The sequence below is a fragment of the Anabrus simplex genome, chromosome 5 (assembly GCF_040414725.1).
Source record: "Anabrus simplex isolate iqAnaSimp1 chromosome 5, ASM4041472v1, whole genome shotgun sequence".
Classification (NCBI taxonomy): Eukaryota; Metazoa; Arthropoda; class Insecta; order Orthoptera; family Tettigoniidae; genus Anabrus; species Anabrus simplex.
Window position 1 is genome coordinate 434,873,793 of NC_090269.1, and position 23,065 is coordinate 434,896,857.

Below are 23,065 nucleotides of genomic sequence, written 5' to 3' on the forward strand. Positions count from 1 at the left end.
AACAATGGAAAGGTAAGTTCAAGGGTTCAGTATCTCATTCATTTTAATAATTTTTTTAATGATATTTTGCTTTACGTCCCACTAACTACTTTTACGGTCTTCGGAGACGCCGAGGTGCCGGAATTTAGTCCCGCAGGAGTTCTTTTACGTGCCAGTAAATCTACCGACATGAGGCTGTCGTATTTGAGCACCTTCAAATACCACCGGACTGAGCCAGGATCGAACTTGCCAAGTTGGGGTTAGAAGGCCAGCGCCTTAACCGTCTGAGCCACTCAGCCCGGCATCTCATTCATTAATATACCAGGCATAGTATTCACTGGCAGACTGCAAGGCCGGGTGCAAAACTGGCATACTGGAAGGGAGGGTGCGATCAGTGGTTAAGAGGAAGTTAGATGAAATCCAATGTGGTTTCAGACCACAGAGGGCCTATCAGGATCAGATATTCAGTATGCGCTAGATAATTGAAAAATGCTACAAGAGGAATAGACAAATGTGTTCATGTTCCGTAGATCTAGAGAAAGCATATGACTGTGTACCATGAGAAAGAAATGCGTTCAGAATACTAGGGGTCTACGGGATTAATTGTAGATTATTAAATCAATCAAAGGCTTTTGTTGACAACTGGGCTGCAGTGAGAATTTACTGTAGAATGAGTCCTTGATTCAGAGTACTTACAGGGGTTAGTCAAGGCTGTGATCTTTCACGTTTGTTGTTTGTAGTTTACATGGATCATCTGCTGAAAGGTATAAAGTGACAGAGAGAGATTCAGTTAGGTGGAAATGTAGTAAGCATTTGGATTTATGGCAGACTGTCCCCAAACCCTGCAGTCTATTATCATGGAACTTGAACATAGGTGCAATGAGTATGTTATGAGAATTAGACTTTCGAAGACTTAATTGATGTCAGTAGGTAAAACAATTCAACAGAATTGAATGTCAGGCTGGCAGACTGCAGACTGAATGCTGAAAGGCATAATGGCCTATAATGATTTACAAAATTCTCTCGAGTTCACAATATGCAGGCTATTATTCGTCACAAGTTGGAGAGGCAAATGGAGACAAGTTGCTTTTCTTGCTTTCTTCAAAAATTCTGGAGGAAAACTACTTGAGTAACATGGACCAGTAATTCTGGTTTTCAAAACAGAAATAACATCCACAATTTCAATTGACACTGAGTACCTAAACTAAAATTTGTTCTTTTTCAAGAGGGTAAAAACATGTGCACACTCAGCATTGCTGTGCAGTAGTCAGAACAGAGTGCACTACCCTGGATATCCTTATCATACTTCAGAACACCATCCGTTCCACAAATATTCATCAAGTGAGCCCATTTGATGTCATCTATCAGATTCTCACTCTCAACAGTAGAACAGTCATCAATCTGATACAAATTGGTTCTGAAGTACATTTATTGCATTCTCAACATACTCACTGTCCTTCCTCGGTAACAATGATGGAAATCTTTCTAAAAAGAATTGTAAAGAAGAAAACTGAGCATCTTCAGTTTTTGAAACATCTGCACCCTTTGTGTGTTTCAGTACTTCATCATTGGGGGAAACATGTTAATAATACACTCACACGCTGTGCTGAAGTGATTCCTGGCAGATGAAAAGAATGCTGACTTATCTCTGTCATTTTCTTCACCAAGTCCCTTCTATCAATGCCAATGACTAGCTCATCGCTGTCTCTCTAATTTTCTATACAATGGAACTTTCCATAAAAGGGAATTTGTGATCACTTTTGGTTTAAAACATCTGGAAAGCAGCTGCTTTAACAGGTTCGTCATTACTTCTAGTAGTTTAAGAATGTGAGGGGAAGCACTCGGAAGTGTAGAACTGAGATTCTCAAATACAGGAATGACAGCATACAGGAAGGCAAAGTATGCCTTATTTAGGCCTGATGACAGAACCATAAAAAGTTTTCTTCACAATTTTGAATAATGTTCTTATTCTTTAGCAAAGAGTGTCAGATTCTGAGACACATACAAATTTTTAGAAGCAACCAATTCTGATGACACAATAGTATCTTCTTTACAGTGTCAGATTTTGAGACACATGAAAATTTTTAGGAGCAACCAATTCTGATGACACAATAGTTTTCTTCTTTACATGGTCTTTGGAACTACCAGGCTCGGCCATGCGACTGTTCACAAGTGGAAGCTAACTTTGGCACATGTCTCTCTTCACAACCTGAGTACTAAATATTAGCTCAGTGCCATGTGTGTCTGCACAAGTAGGAGGTAATTTCAGCCTACAAAGTGGTTAGATCAGGGTCATGTCTTTCTACAGAAATGGAAGGTAACCTGAGTACTAAGTGGTTAGCTCAGGGAAATGTGTCTTTCCACGAGTCAATTAAGAAATTTATTAATCTTGTATGTAACCTCTTATGTAATTCGGTGACAAATTGAAATGGAAAATCTTTGAAAGAAGTAATTTAAGTTGCTCCATGACCATGATACTTGTACAGTGCTGAAATCAGAGTCAGAAAAATAGAGCACCAGAGTTGAGATGTATAAAAACCATGGGAAGCGGTAGATACTGTAAGAGCCTGTCGACTGGATCCTTCAGAAGCATCTAAGTCCTATAATATTCAGCGGACTAGGCTACTGTGATTTGGACTGTCCTCTGCCTTCTTTACAAAGAAAAATGATTATATGCAAAAGTCTTGTTGCTTTCCTGGTTAGAGAGTGCCTCTCCACAATATATTATAGGAAGAAGAAAGCAAAAAATCCCATCTGATAACAGAAATATACAGCGTGGAATAATGATTTTCATAAGCAACATATTAATTGGTGGTCATATCACAAGATTGTTTTCTACATTAGCCTACTGTGTCCTCTTACACAGGAATTACAAAGAAAAAACAGGAGAATTTAAACCTCGAAGAGTTGATATATTACAGCATTCTCCTGTTGTGTGCACAGCTCCTCTATGACTAATGAGAGAATATAAGCTGGTACTAGACAGTTCTGAGGACTGAAGAGAATATTTCTTGCCACTATTCGTAAATGTACAGTAGAAACAAGTCAATGCACCACACAACAGACGAGAAGATGCAAAAAACAAATAAACCTTTTGGAATTCAAAATTTCCATCACAAATATGGTTTGAAGTCAAATATTAGGCAATTAGGAAATGGCAACAATCAACTGGTATGACCATAACACTGGAGCAAACTTCAAATCAACAGCACGATACCTTGATACGCTTACAACAATGTGGAAATTTTAGTTCAAAACTATGATATTTACGATGTAGATCTACTGACCAGAACATTTCATTTCTACAAACCTTCTGCTTCGGCATCCAAAAGTGTTGGAATTTGACTTAACATGCAACCGAACTAGACAGATCATAAGAAATGAAATCTAACCACATAAATAATTTAAAGGATGACAATATACTTTGTATTATTGTACTACTGATTGGAGCCATCAATATACTGTAACTTGAAATAATTATACTGTTTTCAATTTTCATAAAAAATTTAAAATTTTGAATTTGTAGATTTTGTTTATAATCTACAAACATGGCTTCCTTTGTGTGTCACTGTTGACACACACACACACACACACACACACACACACACACACACACACACACACACACACACACACACACACACACACACACACACACACACACACACACACACAAAATTTCTGAGAATATCTGATGGTAAAGGTTGCAGATGACATTTCACATGACAAAAATATGATGCAGTGACAGTGAATAAAAGAATACATTTTTCATTGTTGCTTATTGTAATATAAGCAAGTACACTTCAGAAATATCTAGCTCTACCAGATATTTTTTTGCACATATATATATATATATATATATATATATATATATATTCAATAAAACTACAGTGGTGAACATTGATATGATCTTAAATTTCCTGAATATTTTGGATAATTTTGACAACTGTTTTTTTAATATATCAGAGTATAAATGTAACCTGGTAAAGAAATGATAAAACTGATGAAAATGGCATGTTTTTGGGGATAAATTAGCCACAACTGAACACAACATTGAAAAGGTACAACATATTCATTTTTGTATAGGGTTTGTGGTGTACATACTTTGTTTCTTCTTTGATGTACAGGCTGGGCTGATCAACAGTGTGTTGTTCTATGAAAACTTCCTCGTTTGTGTCTTCAGAAGGCTGTAAGTAAGAAATAAGAAAAGTAGATTAAGGAAGTGAGGAAATAAATATAAACAAGAAAAAAGGTGAGAAAATAATGTTCATATTGGCACAAAAAGAAAGTAATTTATCTCCCATTGTACAAATATAAGAAAGGAAAGGAACAGACAAGTGATAAGAGAGATAAGGACATGAAAAGAAACACATGATAGGATAGCACTCAACAAGGCAGCAATGGAATAGGAGAAACATGAAAAGACAAAGACTGTCTCCAAATCCTTCTCTTTCTTTTGATTACTATTTACACACTGGCTAGCTATTTTCTTTATCCTCTTACATTCACAATAAATAAATAAATAAATAAATAAATAAATAAATAAATAAATAAATAAATAAATAAATAAATAAATTTATTAATACATAAATAATATATAAATCAACACTGATCAGCATTTAGAGCTGTCACACAGATGGCAGAACGTTTATCAATTGTTTACGAAGAAAACAAATTTGGAAATTTAAGAAACAACTCTCTGGGTAAATTATTTCTGTTGCTAACTCCCCTTCCTATAAATGAATATTTGAATTTCAAATATTTTCATGTTGTCATCTTTCCTACTTTTAAAGAAAACTAACTTAAATTTTCTCATCTACTAATGTCATTCCAAGCAATCTCTCCAATGACATCTCACAATATACCAGTTAGTCGTGTCTGCAAGTCTTCCCAGCCCAAACTCTGCAAAATCTCTGTAACACAACATTTTTGGCAGAAGTTAACCGCAAGAAATGGAGCTGCATTCTGTGCATTATTTCCTGATCTCTAACCAAGTAATCCTACTCTAAGTGTGGCCATGCTGGAGATATAAATGCCCTCTCCTCACATAATCATTACAGGATCAAATAAATCATCACCGAATCTAATGCTCTTAATTCTATTTTCTAGAAAAATAACTACCCCTGTAGTCACTAATTTATCCAACTGAATTGCATTTATTTTTGTCAGGATTCTTCCATGATTGGCCCCATCAAAAGCCTTAGGTAGGTCAATTTTGATACAGTCTATTTAACCTCCTAAATCTAAAATATCTGCTACAGCTTGCTTGAATCCTATAAGTTGAAGCACAATAAAATAACATCTCCTAAACCTGAATTACTTTCTTTCGAACCAGTTGGTAATTTTGTAAATGTGTATAATATAATCATAAAGGATGCTTTCCAAGAGCTTCCATGCAACAACATTCAATATGAGTAGACTGTAATTATTGACATTATGTTTATCATCCTTTATTTTTACAACTCCTGATGTGTTCAGTATACTTGCTTCATAAAACAGTAATCAATTAAGCAGTACAGATATGTACTCTGACTTTAGTATATCCCAAGAAATCTTATCAAACACAGCAGATTGGAGCATGATGTTATTGCTGTAATTCACTTGGAAGTGCCATTAGTCTTCAACAATTGTAAAAGGATTGTGGCACTATATATCGAACACTTTCAGGTTATCTCCATGAATTACTGATCAGTAATTTTTGTCAGTGACTAACAGACTCCTGAAGGAATTATAAAACCTTAACGGAACATCCATCGGTTGCAACTAGCTTGTTCAGAATTTTAAAATGTATAATTTCTAGGCTCAAGGCACCTTTGAATGCAACAGTTGTATTCCTCCATATATTGAGCAGCCTTCATTATATATACCGATCAGTGAGGTCTTGGGGGTATACTGTTACTTCATGTCCATATCTCTGAACAGCAGTCACACCAAATTAATTGACACTCAGCTGAATCACACTATGTGTATGATATCAGGGACAATTATATCTACTCCCACATTCTGGCTACCTGTTCAAACCCCTGTTCCACCACCGCACCTCCGTGAAGAAAATGCTCTCCTACGAGATTACAAGAACATAACTAACAACAGTCACTTTCCAATCCATTGTGAAATGATGCTCTTATTAACAGGCTAAAATGTAAACACCCACCTGTTAGAACAGCCAGAAACCTAGCAGATGCTAACTTTAATCTGCTTCAGGCCTGGAAGCAAGTATGGATATCCAGTGCTCCATCAGAATATCACAATATACCATGGCTGAAAAACAAACCAGAGGGTTTTGATCTTCCACGGAAGACGTGGACAACTATCAAGAGGATTCGCACTGGCCATGGCAGATGTGCCGACTCCCTCCATAAATGGGGAATACTTAGTTCGGCGGCGTGCAGTTGTGGTGCTGTGAAGCAAACAGTTCGGCACATTGTGGAGCAGTGTCCTCTCCCTGCCCACCAGGGAAACCCAAGAGACTTTCTTCTGCTCTCACCCTTGTGTGTTGACTATGAAAAGAATTTGAACCTGTAAATACTTCAAACTGTAAATATTATGTATTACTACTGTATTTATATGTAATGTGATGTGTTAGCCATTTGCTAAATAAATAAATAAATAAATAAATAAATAAATAAAGAGTGAGGTCTTATTTATCAAGCATGATTTTTATATATTGAATGGTAAGGTTTCAAATATCGAACAGAAATAATTATTATAAATCACTTTACATTTATACATTATATGGGAGTAATGACATGAACAAAATAGAAAGAAAACCTACAACCTGTTTTCCAGTCAGTCAGTGGGTCAGGGATGGAATGAACGAAGCCCCCATCTTGCAGCGAGGACGGGAATTGTGCTGGCTGCTGGAGTCTGTCGCACTCTTCTGGGGCAACAATTAATGACTGACAGATGAAATGAAATGATAGCGGAGAGTGTTTCTGGAATGACAGATGACAGGGAAATCTAGAGTACCCAGAAAATAACCCGTTCTGCCTCCACTTTGTGCAACAAAAACTGCACATGGAGTGACCAGGATTTGAATCACGGAACCCAGCGGTAAGAGGCCGACACACTGTCGCCTGAGTCAACAAGGCTCTCTGAATAAAACAGAATAATTCTTAGATATAAATCATAAAATTAGAGATGGCTATATTAATACCTACCAAAATATCCTAAAAAACACAAAAATCACTTTCTTATCTTTCTTTTCATGTCCTTAATCATCTTTGATTCTTTTCTTTCTCTTCAATTCTTCCTGGTACTCCTTTGAAGATATCACATATATTTTCCTTAAAATAAACTGATGAGGTTTTTGAGGAACTTTAAGAAAATCTTTTGTTAGAATCCATGCTATTAATTGAGATGGGTGAGCAAGCAAGTTACAAAGCAATTTCATGCTCATTCAATAATTTTGGCTTCTGAACTTTTATTCCGCTCTTCAAAATGACAGCTCCAGGAAGATCCTTCTTAGGATAAGATACCTCTAAACGTTCATCATTCCACATAACATCATCTCTGCCCCAATCATCATTATCATCTTGTACTGATGAACTATCTGTCATCATTTCAATTTCATTAGCCAATATTATTTTGCATTTTGCATTGCACCGAGATGTAACTGTTTTCCAATACTGTGGATAAACTTAACCATGATAGGTTAATATGGATGATGGATCTGTATTGACTAGTCTGAAATGTATTACAGAACTATTTAAAATAGTTATACTTGAATCTGCCATGTCAATACACTTATTGATGAAAGAAAACTATTTATTTAATCATACATGTTCACTGATGAAGGGAATGGTTAACTTCCCAAAAGATGTATGGTTAAATAAATAGTTTTCTTTCATCATTAAGTGTATTGACAAGGCAGATTCAAATATAACAATTTTAGTAGTTCTGTAATACATTCTTTTCCAATAAGCATACAAATCTGATTCACCAATATTCTGCTTTCCTTCATCATGTCACTGAACTTATCAAGAAAAGGAGGAGGCAAGAATTCTTCCAGTTCATCTTTAACTTCTTATTGGAAGTGAAAGGGGATGAAGGGATGCCTTCGTCACTCTCTTGCCGTTGCTTTCCCACTGGGGTTTGCAAAAAATATGCAACACATTTTGTGTAGTCCACAGCATCGGGATATATTGGATAGAGACCACACTTAAGAAAGGCAATTTTCACAACATCTGGGCTAACAGCATCATCAGAAACTGTCTTTATAACATGGATGCAAAATTTACCTCAGTTTCTGATGGACCGAGAGTTTGTATTTTCTCTTCTTAGAAAGGATTTCCCCACACTCTGTTTAGAGTTGTAAATACACCAACAACTGCTGGTTGCAGAAGATGGGTGGCATTAGGGAATACAGAGTACAATATTATTCCATGGTCATGATAATATTCACTGACATGAAGGATAAATAACTCCTGTGTCCTTCATGAAATAGAACAGGAAGTGTAATTTTCTCTACCTCTAGCCATGACCTAAAGTGTTGAAGGGAGTACAGAAATGTTGAGGCCTTCATCCAGTCACCTTCAGTTTTCTTGTAGATCCATGGCTCCGGTACACTTATCTTTGATAATTTGCTGAAAGTTGTATGTTCTACAGATGATCATTGTTGGGACACAACGCCTGTTGGCACACAAATTTCTGAGCACTGTTATGCCTACCTTCTCTTTAGAGGTTGCCGTACATTGAAGCTGTTCCCCCTGACTCGAAGGTACTTTCCCGAAAACATATGAAACAGAAAACTTGCCTCGTCTGCGTTGAAGATCCTGCTTGGATCTTCCATAATTAATCTTACACCTTCAGATTCAAGATAGCATGACAGTCCCAGAAACAACCACGTAATCTCTCTTCCGGGATAGCAGCTCTGTCCTTGCAAAAGGATTCAGCCATCCCTTAAAACATCTGAACCAGGTTTTACCAGGTCCCCCATGCCTAAATGGTGTACTCCTTCCTGATGACTGCACAATTTGCTGAACAGTGTCAAGTAAATTCATTTTCTTCAACGGAAATCCTCTGTTAGACATGTTGCTTATTAATTCACTAATGCACTCTTTCTCGTGGATTCAGACGGCTTCCGGTGAACAGCAGTCTGAATCTTCTGACACTCAGATAGACTGTCATTTAACGTTGTTAAAGGGACCTGGTATGTTATAGATACTTGCCTTTTTGGTCATCATATCAGATTTAACATGCTGAACAGTTTCAGTCAAGGCAGATAATATATACTGACACAGTTTCATGTTTCCAACATTTCTATACCTTGGCTTTTGGGACATTTCCCTTCTTTGGCATCTTAATTTAACCACTGTCAAAGCTCTGAACACTACTTAAGGAAAATAAGCAAAAATACGCAAGAACTGCAAAAATGATAATTTTCTGTTTTCTAGTTTTAAATGGATAAAATGTAACAAAAATGTATTTTTCCCAAAGAGTGGGGGGGGGCAACTGCCTTCACACATCCCGTCTTGTTTGCCACCACTTCATTTGCCGATGACGAGAACCCTTGGAAAAAGACAGTATTGTTAAATGGTAATTAGAACAACGTACGAAATAAACAGACAAAAGACATCATTACAAAAATCAAAACATACCCAAACAGGGTTCAAATTCAGGCCTTCTCAATTTAGATATAGACAGCTCAGCAGTCACGAGCACAGAAATGCGGACTTCAGTACTAGAGAAAATAGTACTACAAATTAAAATAGTTTTCAGTGGTGTTCAATATTGAAGGGTAGTTTTTTTATTTAATGAACCTCAGTTATCAAACAACCTTACGATATTATAAAATGGAAGTCAAATATAGAACTGTATTTTAGTTTAGAAATAAAAATGAAGATGTGTGAAAACTCACAACACAAGAAATTAATGAACATTTATGTATGGTAGTACAACCTGTTATTTAAAGGATACATTCTGAAGACACTATTTTACCAGCAACAACAGATAATCAGAGGTACTCTGCACCTTAGTAACAATAAAATGATCTCATTAAAATCCTGCCAACACCAAATTTCTGAAACTTCCCCACACTCGCCAACATGGTAACGATTTCGACTTATCGATTGACATAAAGCTAAGTTTAGTGGCATTAATTAAGAAATCTCTGATATTGCGTTAACTTACGGATATCTTTATTTTGCAATGAGATGTGTGAAATGTTTGATTTTTAAAGGGCGTTCGATATATAGTGCCATTACCTTACTTCAAGATGTGAATGTTTTGCGCCAGAAATAATTAACTAGCGTTAAATGCAATGTGTCAACTGGAGGTATCTCCAACTTAATTATGTGAAATTCATTATTAAGACCAAGTAATCCATGAATCACATGATATACTGTCATAATAATTGGCACAAGACTGTTCTTATGTGGCAGAATAAGACTTATTTTGAAAAATTGGATACTGTTCATTTGAAGTTTTCAGCAGTGTAATATTCAAAGCTTAATAGATTTTTTGAAACTGAGTGGTGTATTCATGAGGTTGACCACCTAGGGTTATACAGGATGTTCCTACTAGTTGTCTGCAAATGTAATACTTGGATCATTGTAATTCTGCTCCGAAGTGGATATGGAAGTGAGTTAATTTTTATACATTTATTTGGTAATTTGCCTTGCCATTTATTCTAAATATGATTTTATTTAATTTCTCTTGGGTTATTTACAGTCCGGTTTTACCTCATTCTTTTCTTTGACTGACACCACAATTTTCATTATTGTTGAGATGTTGCCTTTTTGCCTCACAATTAGATAATGCATTCCTTACCATCGTATTTTCGTTGGTGGTGGTGATTACTGAAATTTGTGGCCTGCAACCTTTGTTATGATGTATGATTTTTTTTTTTCGCTGTTAGCATTACGTCGCAGCGACACAGATAGGTCTTATGGCGACGATGATGTATGCTTGTGTTGGTGTACCTAATGCATTAAAACTTTGTCATGGTTATGATTTTACTTCATTTTGTTGGATTTTAGGTACGGTATTTAATTTTCTGCTTTCTCGTTAAAATTAATTTTGCTTCTGTTATTTAAAATTTCATTGCATCAATTCTTATTTTCACCTTGTTTATCCTTAATTTATCTATCTGCGTTATATTATTTTTTTCTCGGTTCTCCGCTTGTGTGTGTTTCATAACTTTATTGGCTTGCAGATACCCTTATGTATTCACTCAAGTTCCTTTCTTGTAAAAAAAAAAAGTATGTGATAAGGTTTGGTCTAAATAAATTATTATCTAAAGCAATGTAATTTAATAGGGTAAAATAGAGGGACACCCCTACCCGGAAATTTTTCTTTGCAACTTGCTTTACTTCGCACCGACACAAATAGGTCTTACGGCAACAATGGGATAGGAAAGGCCTAGGAGTGGGAAGGAATCGGCAATGGCTTTAATTAAGGAACAGCCCCAGCATTGGCCATGTGTGAAAATGGGAAACCACGGAATACCATCTTCAGGACTGCCGACAGTGGGGCTCGAACCCTCTATGTCCCAGATGCAAGCTCACAGCTGCACGCTCCTAACAGCATGGCCAACTCGCCGGGTACCCGGAAATTGTATACATAGGCAGTATCATACATTGTGTACATGACACAAATATAGCTCCTATAAATATGAAGACTACTCATAATTCTACAAATTTCAATACCAAGCCTGGAAGATACTAAAATTATAAACATATATTAATCGTCATTTCTATGGTTTACAACACACCTAAATTTCTCTTACCATAACTGATACATAAATTATGTCTGCAGTACACCATTTTAAAAGTTGGATATCCAAGATGATATCCTCTTAATTTAAAATTTTTCTGGATATGATTTATTTCACAATTCTAGAAATTTAATTTGATATCTTTTATAAATCCACCCACCGTTCTTATTATTACTTTCAGTTTTGGTCTTTAATCTATGGCATATATTGTTATTCCTGGTAATTGTTCTATTTCTTGTACTGTGTAAGATACACTCCTCAGCTGCACTCATTTGAGCTTGGTACCAGCCCAGATATTCCATTGCTGCTAGAACTGTCTTGTGCTTTGTAGCATCCCTCAGAAGTTGGTGTGATGTACGCATTGGGATAACCGCCGAACATTCTTGTTGTTCTGCCCACAATTGACACTGATGCTTGCTGTGTTGTGCTCTCACTTGTTTTGCTGTCATGGTGTTCGATTGTTGGTACGTCACAAAATGAGTGGTATCATATGCTGTCCGAGGACAAACCCTCTGACTGTTAGTGTCCAAACGACTATAAACGAACATAATCTTCAACAATTCACTTTGTTAGCATGGTTCCAAATGGTTGAACTAAGATGCCTTGGGTTAGCCAAAATCAAAACATGATGATCAAATTATCTCACAGAATAAGGAGTGCCACCAATGCTTCTTAGAGCCATGCACCATGATCTAGTCATAACAAATGTTTCGAGATTAAGCAAAGACAAAGAGTTGTTGCTAATTGTGTGTGACTTGCCCCACATTGTTGTAAACAACCAATGGAATGAAATTAAAGTTCAGAATTTGTATTGTATTTGAACACCGCACTCAAATTTTGCATTAATGTTGTGTAGGAAGCTATCAACTTATATTAAAACTATAAACCCATTCACAGACCAAGGCACTCATTATGTCAGCAGAGGACTAAACATTGCCCAAATTCTAATGGAGTCAAAACACCACATCTATCTACATCCATACCCCATACCATCATCTAACAAAGCTAATATAAGTTAATGTTCATGGCAGAACAGCTTCGAATACTTCATCCTGAATCTCCACTCTTAAACACATCTCTAATTCAGAGAAAATATTTGCATCCCATCAGCAAAAGGGACGGTAAAGAAGCCACACTCATGCACATCACAAGTGTTGCAAGTTGAATGCTGTATAATCACTGTAAAATACAACAATGGTGCATGTAACCCCGGCGCACCCATTAATAACTCTGGAATAGACTATTCTGGACCAATGCTCATAAAAAATGTAGTGAGGTCAAAAAAGACCATACTGCCTAGTTACCAAGGCTGTCTACATAGACATGACACCTGATCTGACCACAACAAAATTTCTCACTGCTCTTCGTCGACTTCATTCTCACAGAAGTCAACCCCTGAACATATACAGCGATAACGGTAAGAACTTCTTCGGAGCAGCTAAAGAAATCAAAGCAATTCTGCCAGATATTCCTTTTTAAAAAAAGCAATAATTCATTCCAACTGCAGGCTTGAGACTAACATGGCATTTCATCTCTCCTGGAGCGACACACTTTGGTGGAATCTGGGAAACAACTGTCAAGAGTCTGATATATCACCTCAGAAGTGTGGTGGGTACTTATTGATTCACCTACAATGAACAGAACTCTCTTGCAAAACATACGTCCTCTCAACATGGTTAACCCTTCCGACAATTCTAATCTAACTACCATATTTTCTCGCATAATTAACGTCATTGCAAAATTTACGCATCCAAATATTTTCACTTGACAATAATAAAAGAATGTATCATACAGCAAATTTGTGTTTGAAGATATTTACACAATCAAAAGTATTAGTAGCAATAATGCCAGTTCCCTAATATTATATATCAGAGGTCTTTGGAGCCATCTCATCTGCTACATCATACCTAATGCAAGATCATGGAACAACTTCAATGAAATATGAAAATTAGGCAAGTAAACATTCCATCTCATAAGAAAAAGTATATTTTCCATAGTACTATCAATGATACACATCAAAATTAAGGGTCAACCATTGATATCTGTTGAGCCACATTTTACCTTAAATGAACACTCCTCTGGGGGCCCTGGCTCTGTTAACTCTGATTTGGCTTCTTTCTTGAGAGTTATAATTTGTGTTTCATGTTCAATAGTTACCTGTGGAGAAGAAGATATATTAGATAAGCACATAACACACTTCTACAAAAACAGTCACACAAAAAAAGAGCATGTTAATTCATTACCTGCCAGTTTTACAGTTAATTTTAAAATTTCACTAATGTTTATGGAAGGTTTCTACCAGGAGACAATTCTTAAAACACAAGGCTGTATTGAGATTGGTGTTACTATCCTTGCTCACTCCTAATGTCATGGAAAGAACAAAACTGATATCTGAATATAAACTGAGAAAAGGCATAGCAGAAGATATATTGCATCCTACCACAGATGGAATTGGAGCCAACATGCATAGAATTTTGGAGGTAAGCTGTCACAGACATAAACACTAAATCATATGAACTCTTTTTACAAATCCAATTATATCAAAATAATGTTAGAGGATGTTTGAACCACTTAAAAGGATTAAAACTGTTCTAAATCTGTTGACATATAGTGGGAGATATGAATCTCACATACTCAGCATACAGTTTGTTTACAGACAGATTAAAATACCTTAAAATATCTGAAGCACATTCTCTACCCTAGTTTGCCAAGCTCAAAAGTGCTACATACTGCCCTGAAACAGTTCAATTTCAATCAACATAATTCAATGCTTCCAAGTATAAAAAAGAATAAAAAAACATGAAAGAAGCAGGATGATCAGTCATATTCCAGAGAAAAATGTGATGTGGGCCACACTCAAAGCAACTAAAAATGAAATGTTTTGACTATAAGGATGTTATGCAGTGTTCTGTGAAGAACTGTGGGGATGAGAACACCATCAGTGCTTAGCCAGCAATGTTGGCAAGTACATCTGCTGTTTCAGAGCCTCCTTCATGATCTACTAGGATGTGATGAAAGGAAAGTGCAATGAACATTTAGAGAGCATTCATTTCTTATTATATGAAAGTCTTTAAAAGGTACGGGTCTTTTGACATTCAATGTATCATGTAGAATAACTCTGCACATTTATGAAGAACAAAGTTATTTCTGATATTGGCACACATTTCTCTAACATAATTTTGATATTTTTACAAGCGGTGGCAGAATAATGTGCAGGAATTCAGTATAGCTACAGACATGTGCTTGGATAATTCAGCTTCTTCAAATACCTCTAGACAGAACCCAAGTCACACTTGCCAACATGAAATTAGCATGTCATCACTTTACCCTCTGAGCTATCCGATGAAGGGGCACTGAACTGAAAGCCGCACACTCAGAAGATCGCAATGGACTGAGTTTAGAGTAGTAACAAACAGAGCACGGAAAGACGAAGAAAATATATCACTTCTCCAAAATCTTTGACTGCATCTCCACCTTCAATATAGTGTTTGCTTTAGACATGCTATACTGTGACAGTATTTTACTATGTGCTCACCCAAAATTAGTAACATTGTATAGAAGTTTAAACGATGAAAATCTTTCCTGGAATGTCATTTGGAGGAAAATTATGTTCACTATGATAGCCAGGGACCTACCGGCCATAACCTAATTAAATCTAGCACCCACCATTGTCCATCAGTTCAGCAGCTAGTAGCATTGCAATTGGCTAACATGAAAGGAAATGATGCCAATCCCACAAAGATACCATTAGCAAACCATGCAGAATAAATACAAACACACAACCTTCTCAAAAAGCCAATTTCAATAATCAACAATAGTAACAAAAAAAACAATAGACAGTCAATCAATGTATGCTAAGCACATAAAAGGCACTGATGCCTCGATCTTGAGACACTGCCTATCATGACTTTGTCACTAGCTGGACCTAACAAATGCTCCTTTCACTATCAAAACACAAAATATTCATTCAGCTTTGTACCACTATGAAACATAATATGCACTACTGTGAAAATGAAAACCTACAACCTGTTTTCCAGTCAGTGACCAGCTCAGGGATGGAATGAATGAAGCCCCCCATCTTGTGGAAGGACAGGAATTGTGCCCACTGCCGATGCTTGTCACAATCCTCTAGGGCTATGATTAAAGACTGACAGACGAAATGATATTGCTGGAATGCTTTTTCTTTTCTGCGAGTTGCTTTATGTAACACCGACACAGATAGGTTGTATGGTGATGATGGAAGAGGAAAGGCCTAGGAATGGGAAGGAAGTGGCTGTAGCCTTAATTAAGGTACAGACCCAGCAGTTGTATGGTGTGAAAATGGGAAACCACGGAAATCCATCTTCGGGGCTGCCGACAGTGGGGTTCGAATCCACTATCTCACAGCTGCATGCTCCTAACCGCACAGCCAACTCACCAGGTTTGCTGGAATGAAAGATGACAGAAAAACCATGAAATGAAGTGAAATGTCGTATGGCTTTTAGTGCCGCGATATCCCAGAACGGGTTCAGCTCGCCAGGTGCAGGTCTTTCTATTTGACTCCCGTAGGCGACCTGCGCGTTATGATGGGGATGAAATGATGATGAAGACAACACATACACCCAGCCCCCGTGCCATTGGAATTAACCACTTAAGGTTAAAATCCCCGACCCGGCATCTGAACCGAAGGCCAGTACGCTGACCGTTCAGCTAACAAGTCGGACAGAAAAACCATAATACCAGGAGATATACCTATCCCGCTTCAGCCTTGTCCAGCACAAATCTCACATGGAGTGACTGGTATTTGAACCACGCAACTCAGCAGTGAGAGGCCGACACACTTCCGCTTGAGCCACACAGGCATAGAATGCACTGCTGTCTCCCTAGTAAATGCTAGAGGCCATTTGACCCCTTTGTGGCCCTAAACTGGGGGCATATGCCACCAGAACTCTTTTTCTTACCTATGAAGAATGATTTTCTCACTAGCCAGGCACAAATGTGTACATCAAAACTGCTGTTTGTACTTCCTAAGTGCTGGCAGCCTTGTGTAGTGTGCTGTCACATATATCCAGATAAAGAAACATACCACGCCTATCTCATGCTGCAAGTGGCGTCTGCTGGTGTTAATACTGGGTAAGCACATAGTACATTTTTCTCCTGCCAAATTTATTCAGCTACTAAGGGTTAAATTCTGATCCCTGTAAAGTTGTCTGGAATGAGACTTACAAGTGAAGCATTTGCTGTTCCTTCAAGCCAGGCTGGTTCCTCTTTGGTCTTTGTTTCCAGGTCCATTTCACACTGCAAGTGAAGTAGTTAGAATGTACTGGGATTGTTGATTACTTCCAATGACCTTACACTGAAAAACAGGCCAGGAAAATATATTATTGTTTTGCTGTAATTATTATCTAGGTTATTTGTCAACAGACTAAGCAACAAGCCTTTATTATTACATGATTGTCAATATTATGATTGTAGTAAAAACCCTCAAATTTCATATGAATGTTGACATTGTAATCATACCTATAGAGTCACAAATTCTCTATGACTGTTACTACGATCATAGCCAAGGACTTCCAGTTTTAAATGACTGTCAATACAGTGATCACTTCCACAGGCTATCTAATTTAACTTGACTGATGATATTGTGATCATACAGTTTTACATAGAAATGAAACCACAGCAAGATGAGTTTTCAATTTAAAAATTAAGGTAACTAACTGAAACTAACTGAACAATTCCCAGTGCCTTGAGATTTGTTCTATCAAACTTTTCCTTCTTAGGATTGAATTCTCACAAACAGTTCATCTCTCATCAAGCCGTTTAACTATATCTTTATCTGAGACATGTTCTGTCCATTTGACCTTCGACAACTTCCAATAACACCACATTTCAAAGGTTTCAGCTCTGTTCTTCCCAGCACCAGTTATTATCCATGATTCACTCCCATACAGTGCCATACTCCACACTAAATATTTTTTAATCTTCTGAATCTAAGGAATGTGTTGAAGAAATGATTGGAGTTCAGGCAGGATTTAGTGATGATATATATAGATATTGAGAAGGCATATGACAGTGTACCACGGCAACTGGTCTTGGATGCATTGATAAAAAATTAAGGCAAGCAGAGCAGAACAAATTGTCAAAGCCATATTTGAAAAGTAAGCAAGTAGTATGAAAATTATGATAGGATAAACAATCTACTCTTCATTACAGTCATGGATGAAATCCACAAGAGTATACAACAAAAAATGGGAAGCAAAATAGACAAAGGCCTTACTCTTTGCAGATTACATTGTTATATGTGGAGAAGATGAAATGGAAGTACAAGAACAAGTTACTGTATTGAATCAGAAGTAGAGGAATATGGAATAAAATAAGTGTGGAGAAGGGTACGACAGTAGTGGTGATGAGAGGTAATAGAGAAGGATGAGAGAATACTGAAAAAAAGGGAGACCATTAGAAGTTGTGGAAAGATTCAAGTATTTGTGGAGTATACTTGCAGAAGATGAGAAAATAATATATAATAGTTATTTGCTTTAGAGCCCACGAACTACTGTATTTTATGGATTTTGGAGACACCAAGGTTACGGAATTTAGTTCTGCAGGAATTCTTATGTGCCAATAAATCTCCTTAAAGGAGGTTGATGTATATTTGCACCTTAAAATACGTACAGACTGAGCCACATTCAAACTTGCCAAGTTGGGGTCAAAAGGCGAGCGCCTCAACCATCTGATCCACTCAGCCCAGTGATGATGAGAAAATAAATAGAGAAATTGGAAAGATAACTGAACAAGTTTTACCAATGTATGAGATTTATAGTGTGGAACTGGGACATTCTTAAAGAAATGCAAGAAAATTCTGTACCCAATGAGCTACACTCCAATTTTGATATATGTGACAGCACATGGACAGCAACAAAACATGATGAAAGCAGAAGCCAAGCATCCACAGTGAAATTGCTTAGAGGAATAATTGCAAAGACATGAAGGGATCAAAGCAAAAACATAGAAATTAGGGAGAGAATTGGAATTCCTAAACTGCAGGCCAAGATAGAGATAGGTAACCTGAAATGGTACTGACACATAATGAGAATGGAACAGGATAGGGTTCCAAAGAGAGTAGAGAGAAAATAATAGAAGAAAGACAATGGGAATGCCCAGTAAGAGGAGGATGGATACCGCGAAGGAGAGTACAGAGAAGAGAGGAGTAAAAGTAGTAGAAATATTGGAGGTAGGAAGGGGGTGGTGGAGAGATAGAAAACTGAGAAGGTCCTTGATTCACAACTCAACCCACAAAACTGGAAACAGAAAACGAACAAGAAGAATCTGTTCAACGGAAGACAAAAATTTATACAACACTGCTATCGAATCATTTCACTGAACAATGCTACCAAGCTCTCTTTATTTGTCTGTGCATGTCATGTCTAATGACAGTTCCACGTCGGACAATTGCTTTAGATGATTAGCAGTTTTTATTGTTCCCTTGGTGGTACGAAACTTGTCTGTGTTGAAAACCTCGAGTGGTGCCTCACCTAATTCATTTCATAGCAGTGTTTGTTATTCAATGATATGTTATTGTAAAAGCATACAAACTACAATTTCCCACATATGTAAGAAGTTGATTCTTACTTACTGCCAAGGAACAAATTTCTGTGTAAACATATATCGAGGACGCTCCTAAGTGTGACGTGTTTACTCGTTCTGGCGAGCAATGGTTATTCTGTTAATATATTATTGGTTTTACTTGCCCCAGCATTTGCTTAATTATTAGAAAATGGGAAACCACGGAAAACGATCTTCACGGCTGCCAGTGGTGGCATTCGAATCATGCAAACTCACAGCAACTCGCCCCTAACCACGTAGCCATCTCACTCGGTCCTCAAGAAGTTATTTAACACACCGATAAATACCGGTATCAGGAAATATCTTACAAAAGAGAGGCAGGCTACTGTTAACGTAAAACATGAGAAATATACACTGGATATAGTAGTTGTGGGGTAATGATGTGATGCAGAAGAATCTCTATAACAACAGTGATATACCAAGAATTCAACACATTTAGATAATCTAACAGATATCCTAAACGTAACAACTCGCAAGATTCCGGAGCCTACTATCATCTCTCGGAGCCTACAGTGTAAAAAAAAAAAAAAAAAAAAGTTAACATTCACGGCGTCACTTACAGATTGCACACATACGTAAATGACACATCAATACAATAATTACAATTACTTAAACACTAAATCTTATAATTTCATTCTAAGATCACTATCCTTAATTCTTCAGGTGCGTAGCACTTCAGGGAAATTATCCATACCATTAAATTCAGATATCCGATTCAGTGAAACTGAGATACATACACTGTTACAACACAAGAGGGAAAGACTTGCCGGCAATTGTAACGCAGAGGCTAAGATTTTTCAAAAAGAAAGCTAGTTACGTATTTAGATCATCATCAACATCAAACATTATACATTTCCAGTTTCCCGGGTACTGTTATAAGTCTCTTCCACTTTCTCCTGTCCATATACAAGTATAGGTATAAATTATTAATTCGTAAGTAGAAATAGCATTTAAAAAAAGTAAAAGAGATACCGGTACTGTAGCTTGAAACATGTAGAAAACTGAAACAGAGAAAGATTAGTATTTTACTTCTTACAGTTCTCAACTGAGATCTATAAGTTCGGCAAAAGTAAATGACTGAGACTTGAACATTACCGACAATGTATTAGAGCTTGTGGAGACAGCGTAAAATGGTAGAAATCACAATGCATCAATGAAGAAAATCTTTGAGCAAATAACGGAATAAGCCGTACGGTACTTCTGGCGAATACGCATCTTATAAAACAACATACCTGTCACTTCGAAACCAATCCAGATGTTGCGATGTAGCATAACAGTAGTAAATTATAACCTCATACAGGAGCGTAGCCAGGATTTCAATTTGGGGGAGAGGGGCTTTCATCCAGAATTTTATTTCGATAGGTGTCCAAACTTCCAGAATTCAGGTGGAGTAGAATAGCAAAAAAAAAAAAAAGATATGAGTATCCTTGGATCCTAGTAGAGAGGTCTGCACACACCAGCGGGAGCGGGAGCGAAACCTACAATCCCGCGGTCGCTGCGAAGTTCGTCTTTCTGCACACACCAGTTCGTTCAATACATTACGTCCTTCATGGCTATCTGTTTGAGGAAGTTCGTGATGGTTTCCTCATGTTGTGTTGTTTCCAGGAGTGAATGTAACAGGCGGTGCCGATACTTTATTTTTAAACATTCTAAAACGGCCTGATAAATAGGTTATATTAAAATTGTTACGTTAGGGGGCAAAAATAAAGCACGAATTCCATTAGATCACATACGAGTTCATGTACATCTGGATGTGGCCCCGCTTTGTCCAGCAATAAAACTACTTTAATAGGCAGGCGTGGTCTCAGTAGAGGGGACCCACAGTACGATGACATGGCGAAAATACCCAGATAATGAAATGCTGTAGAAAAATCAATTTACATTTACGAAAATAAAAATTGTTTTCATTTATTGCTTTTTTTATATTTCTCCTTTCGTTATTATGAAATTCCTAGTTTTGTTATAATTTCTTCCAATGTCTTGCTTTTATATGCTTGTCGTTAGGAAATTTTTGTTTTCATTTAACGTCGTTCTCATAGTATTGTAAGAATATACTGTATATGCATCGGAATATCTCACAATTCAAATTTATTTGATAATAATAATAATAATAATAATAATAATAATAATAATAATAATGACGACCTACGGCGTACTCGGTAATTAGACTACGCTTCTTACATCTATACTGCACACCATTTAGCCCTAATAATAATAATAATAATAATAATAATAATAATAATAATAATAATAGAAGAAGATGAATGCATACCAACAGTGTATAGATAGTTTTAGTTTACATCCTACATGTATCTGGAAGTTCACGAACGGAGAAATGCGTGAAAAAAGCATTTGTGATATAATTAAAGAATTGATACTAGGTATACGCAATTCTTTTCTTATTTCATTCCACAACATATATTTCTTCCGTACATTACTGATGTCGTAAAGCGTTGGGTGTTTCTTAAAGCACTCTATCAACAGTTCAGTCGCCATTGCTACTGTCACAATGAATGCGGGACGCGGAAAAAAGCTGCATGCTGCGAACTGAAAATGGTGTAGGCGTGTAGGCGGGAGAGTGACGCACCGGTCTTAATGGATCCATATCCCGCTGTACTCATAATAGTTAGTGACGGGATTGTTCCCGCTCCCGCATACCGCGTTGGTGTGTGCAGGCCTTCAGAGTGGTGGATTCGTGTGGATTCCGTAAGCTAATAGTAATCTTCTTCTTATACTACTTCTTCTTCTTCAATCACGCTTTTCCCACATCTGTGGGGTCGCGGGTGCGAACTGTGTCACACATGTGGATTTGGCCCTATTTTACGGCCGGATGTCCTTTCGGACGCCAACCTTATATGGAGGGATGTAAACACTGTTGTGTTTTTCTTTGGTGGTTGGTAGTGTAATATGTTGTCTGAATATGAAGAGGACAGTGCTGGGACAAAACCCAGTCCCCGAGCCACAAGAATTAACCAGACGCGATTAAGATCCCCGACCCAACCGGGAATCGAACCCGGGACCCTCTGCACCGAAGGTTTCAACACTGATCATTCAGCCAATGAGTCGGACTCCGGAGGCTAATCTTAATATTCATTATATATAAAATGCTTAATAAAAGTACATTCGGTAAAACTCCTGGAGTGTCTGTACTCCTTGGACGACCCCCCCCCCTCCGCTACATCAGTTATTCCCATCGCAACGTAACTGCAGCATTTCATATATTCCGAGTACAAGTGAAGTGTATGCAAGAATAAACATTTTGAGTAAAGATGCAATATTCTGGATTAGAAAAAGAAACGGTAATTTTATTATAATAATGGCCATGTGATAAGTAATAAAGAAGTGACATTTTATACAAATAATGCGGCAAAGAATACAGGTTTCTTGCCCTTCTTGCCAATGGCTAGATGATGAAGTCAAGTGAATGATGGCTCAACGTGACACGTTATTTCGACAATATAAACAAACCCTAGATGACATAGACTTCAAATCTTACCGCATCTTTAGAAATCGCACAAAGCAATTAATCAGAAATTTAAAAATATATATATTTACGGAATTTAGCTAACAACTTAAAATCTAATCGCGCATGGGACCAACTTAGAGCTCTGGGAATAGGAAAAGATCAACAGAGACAGACAACTCTTGACATTCCACTTGACAAACTGAATAATTACTTTTGTAGAATAAATATTCAATCTACCCTAAATAACTGCACCGACTCACCGCCCTCCCCTCCAACCAATCTACCATTCACATTTCACAGTG

At 37.1% G+C, this 23,065-nt stretch overlaps 1 protein-coding gene across 1 annotated transcript; it reads right to left on the reverse strand.

Annotated features, from left to right (window-relative positions):
* Window positions 1-1,200: 1,200 nt before the first annotated feature.
* On the reverse strand, window positions 1,201-20,453 carry LOC136874614 (uncharacterized). Its single transcript, XM_068227882.1, has 5 exons — window positions 20,393-20,453; window positions 16,901-17,030; window positions 13,757-13,852; window positions 4,084-4,166; window positions 1,201-1,396 (listed from the first exon to the last, which is right to left on the reverse strand). Exons 2-5 carry the CDS (start codon window positions 16,964-16,966, stop codon window positions 1,201-1,203), a joined length of 441 nt encoding a protein of 146 aa, XP_068083983.1. The 5' UTR covers window positions 16,967-17,030; window positions 20,393-20,453.
* Window positions 20,454-23,065: the final 2,612 nt, after the last annotated feature.

Bases quoted from the DNA above. Each gene is read 5' to 3' on its own strand.
- LOC136874614 (XM_068227882.1), bottom strand. From the start codon at position 16,966: ATGGACCTGGAAACAAAGACCAAAGAGGAACCAGCCTGGCTTGAAGGA. The intron at 13,853-16,900 runs GTAAGTCTCATT...TCTTCTCCACAG, and splicing joins GAACAGCAAATGCTTCACTT to GTAACTATTGAACATGAAAC. The intron at 4,167-13,756 runs GTAAAATGTGGC...TCTTACTTACAG, and splicing joins CAGAGGAGTGTTCATTTAAG to CCTTCTGAAGACACAAACGA.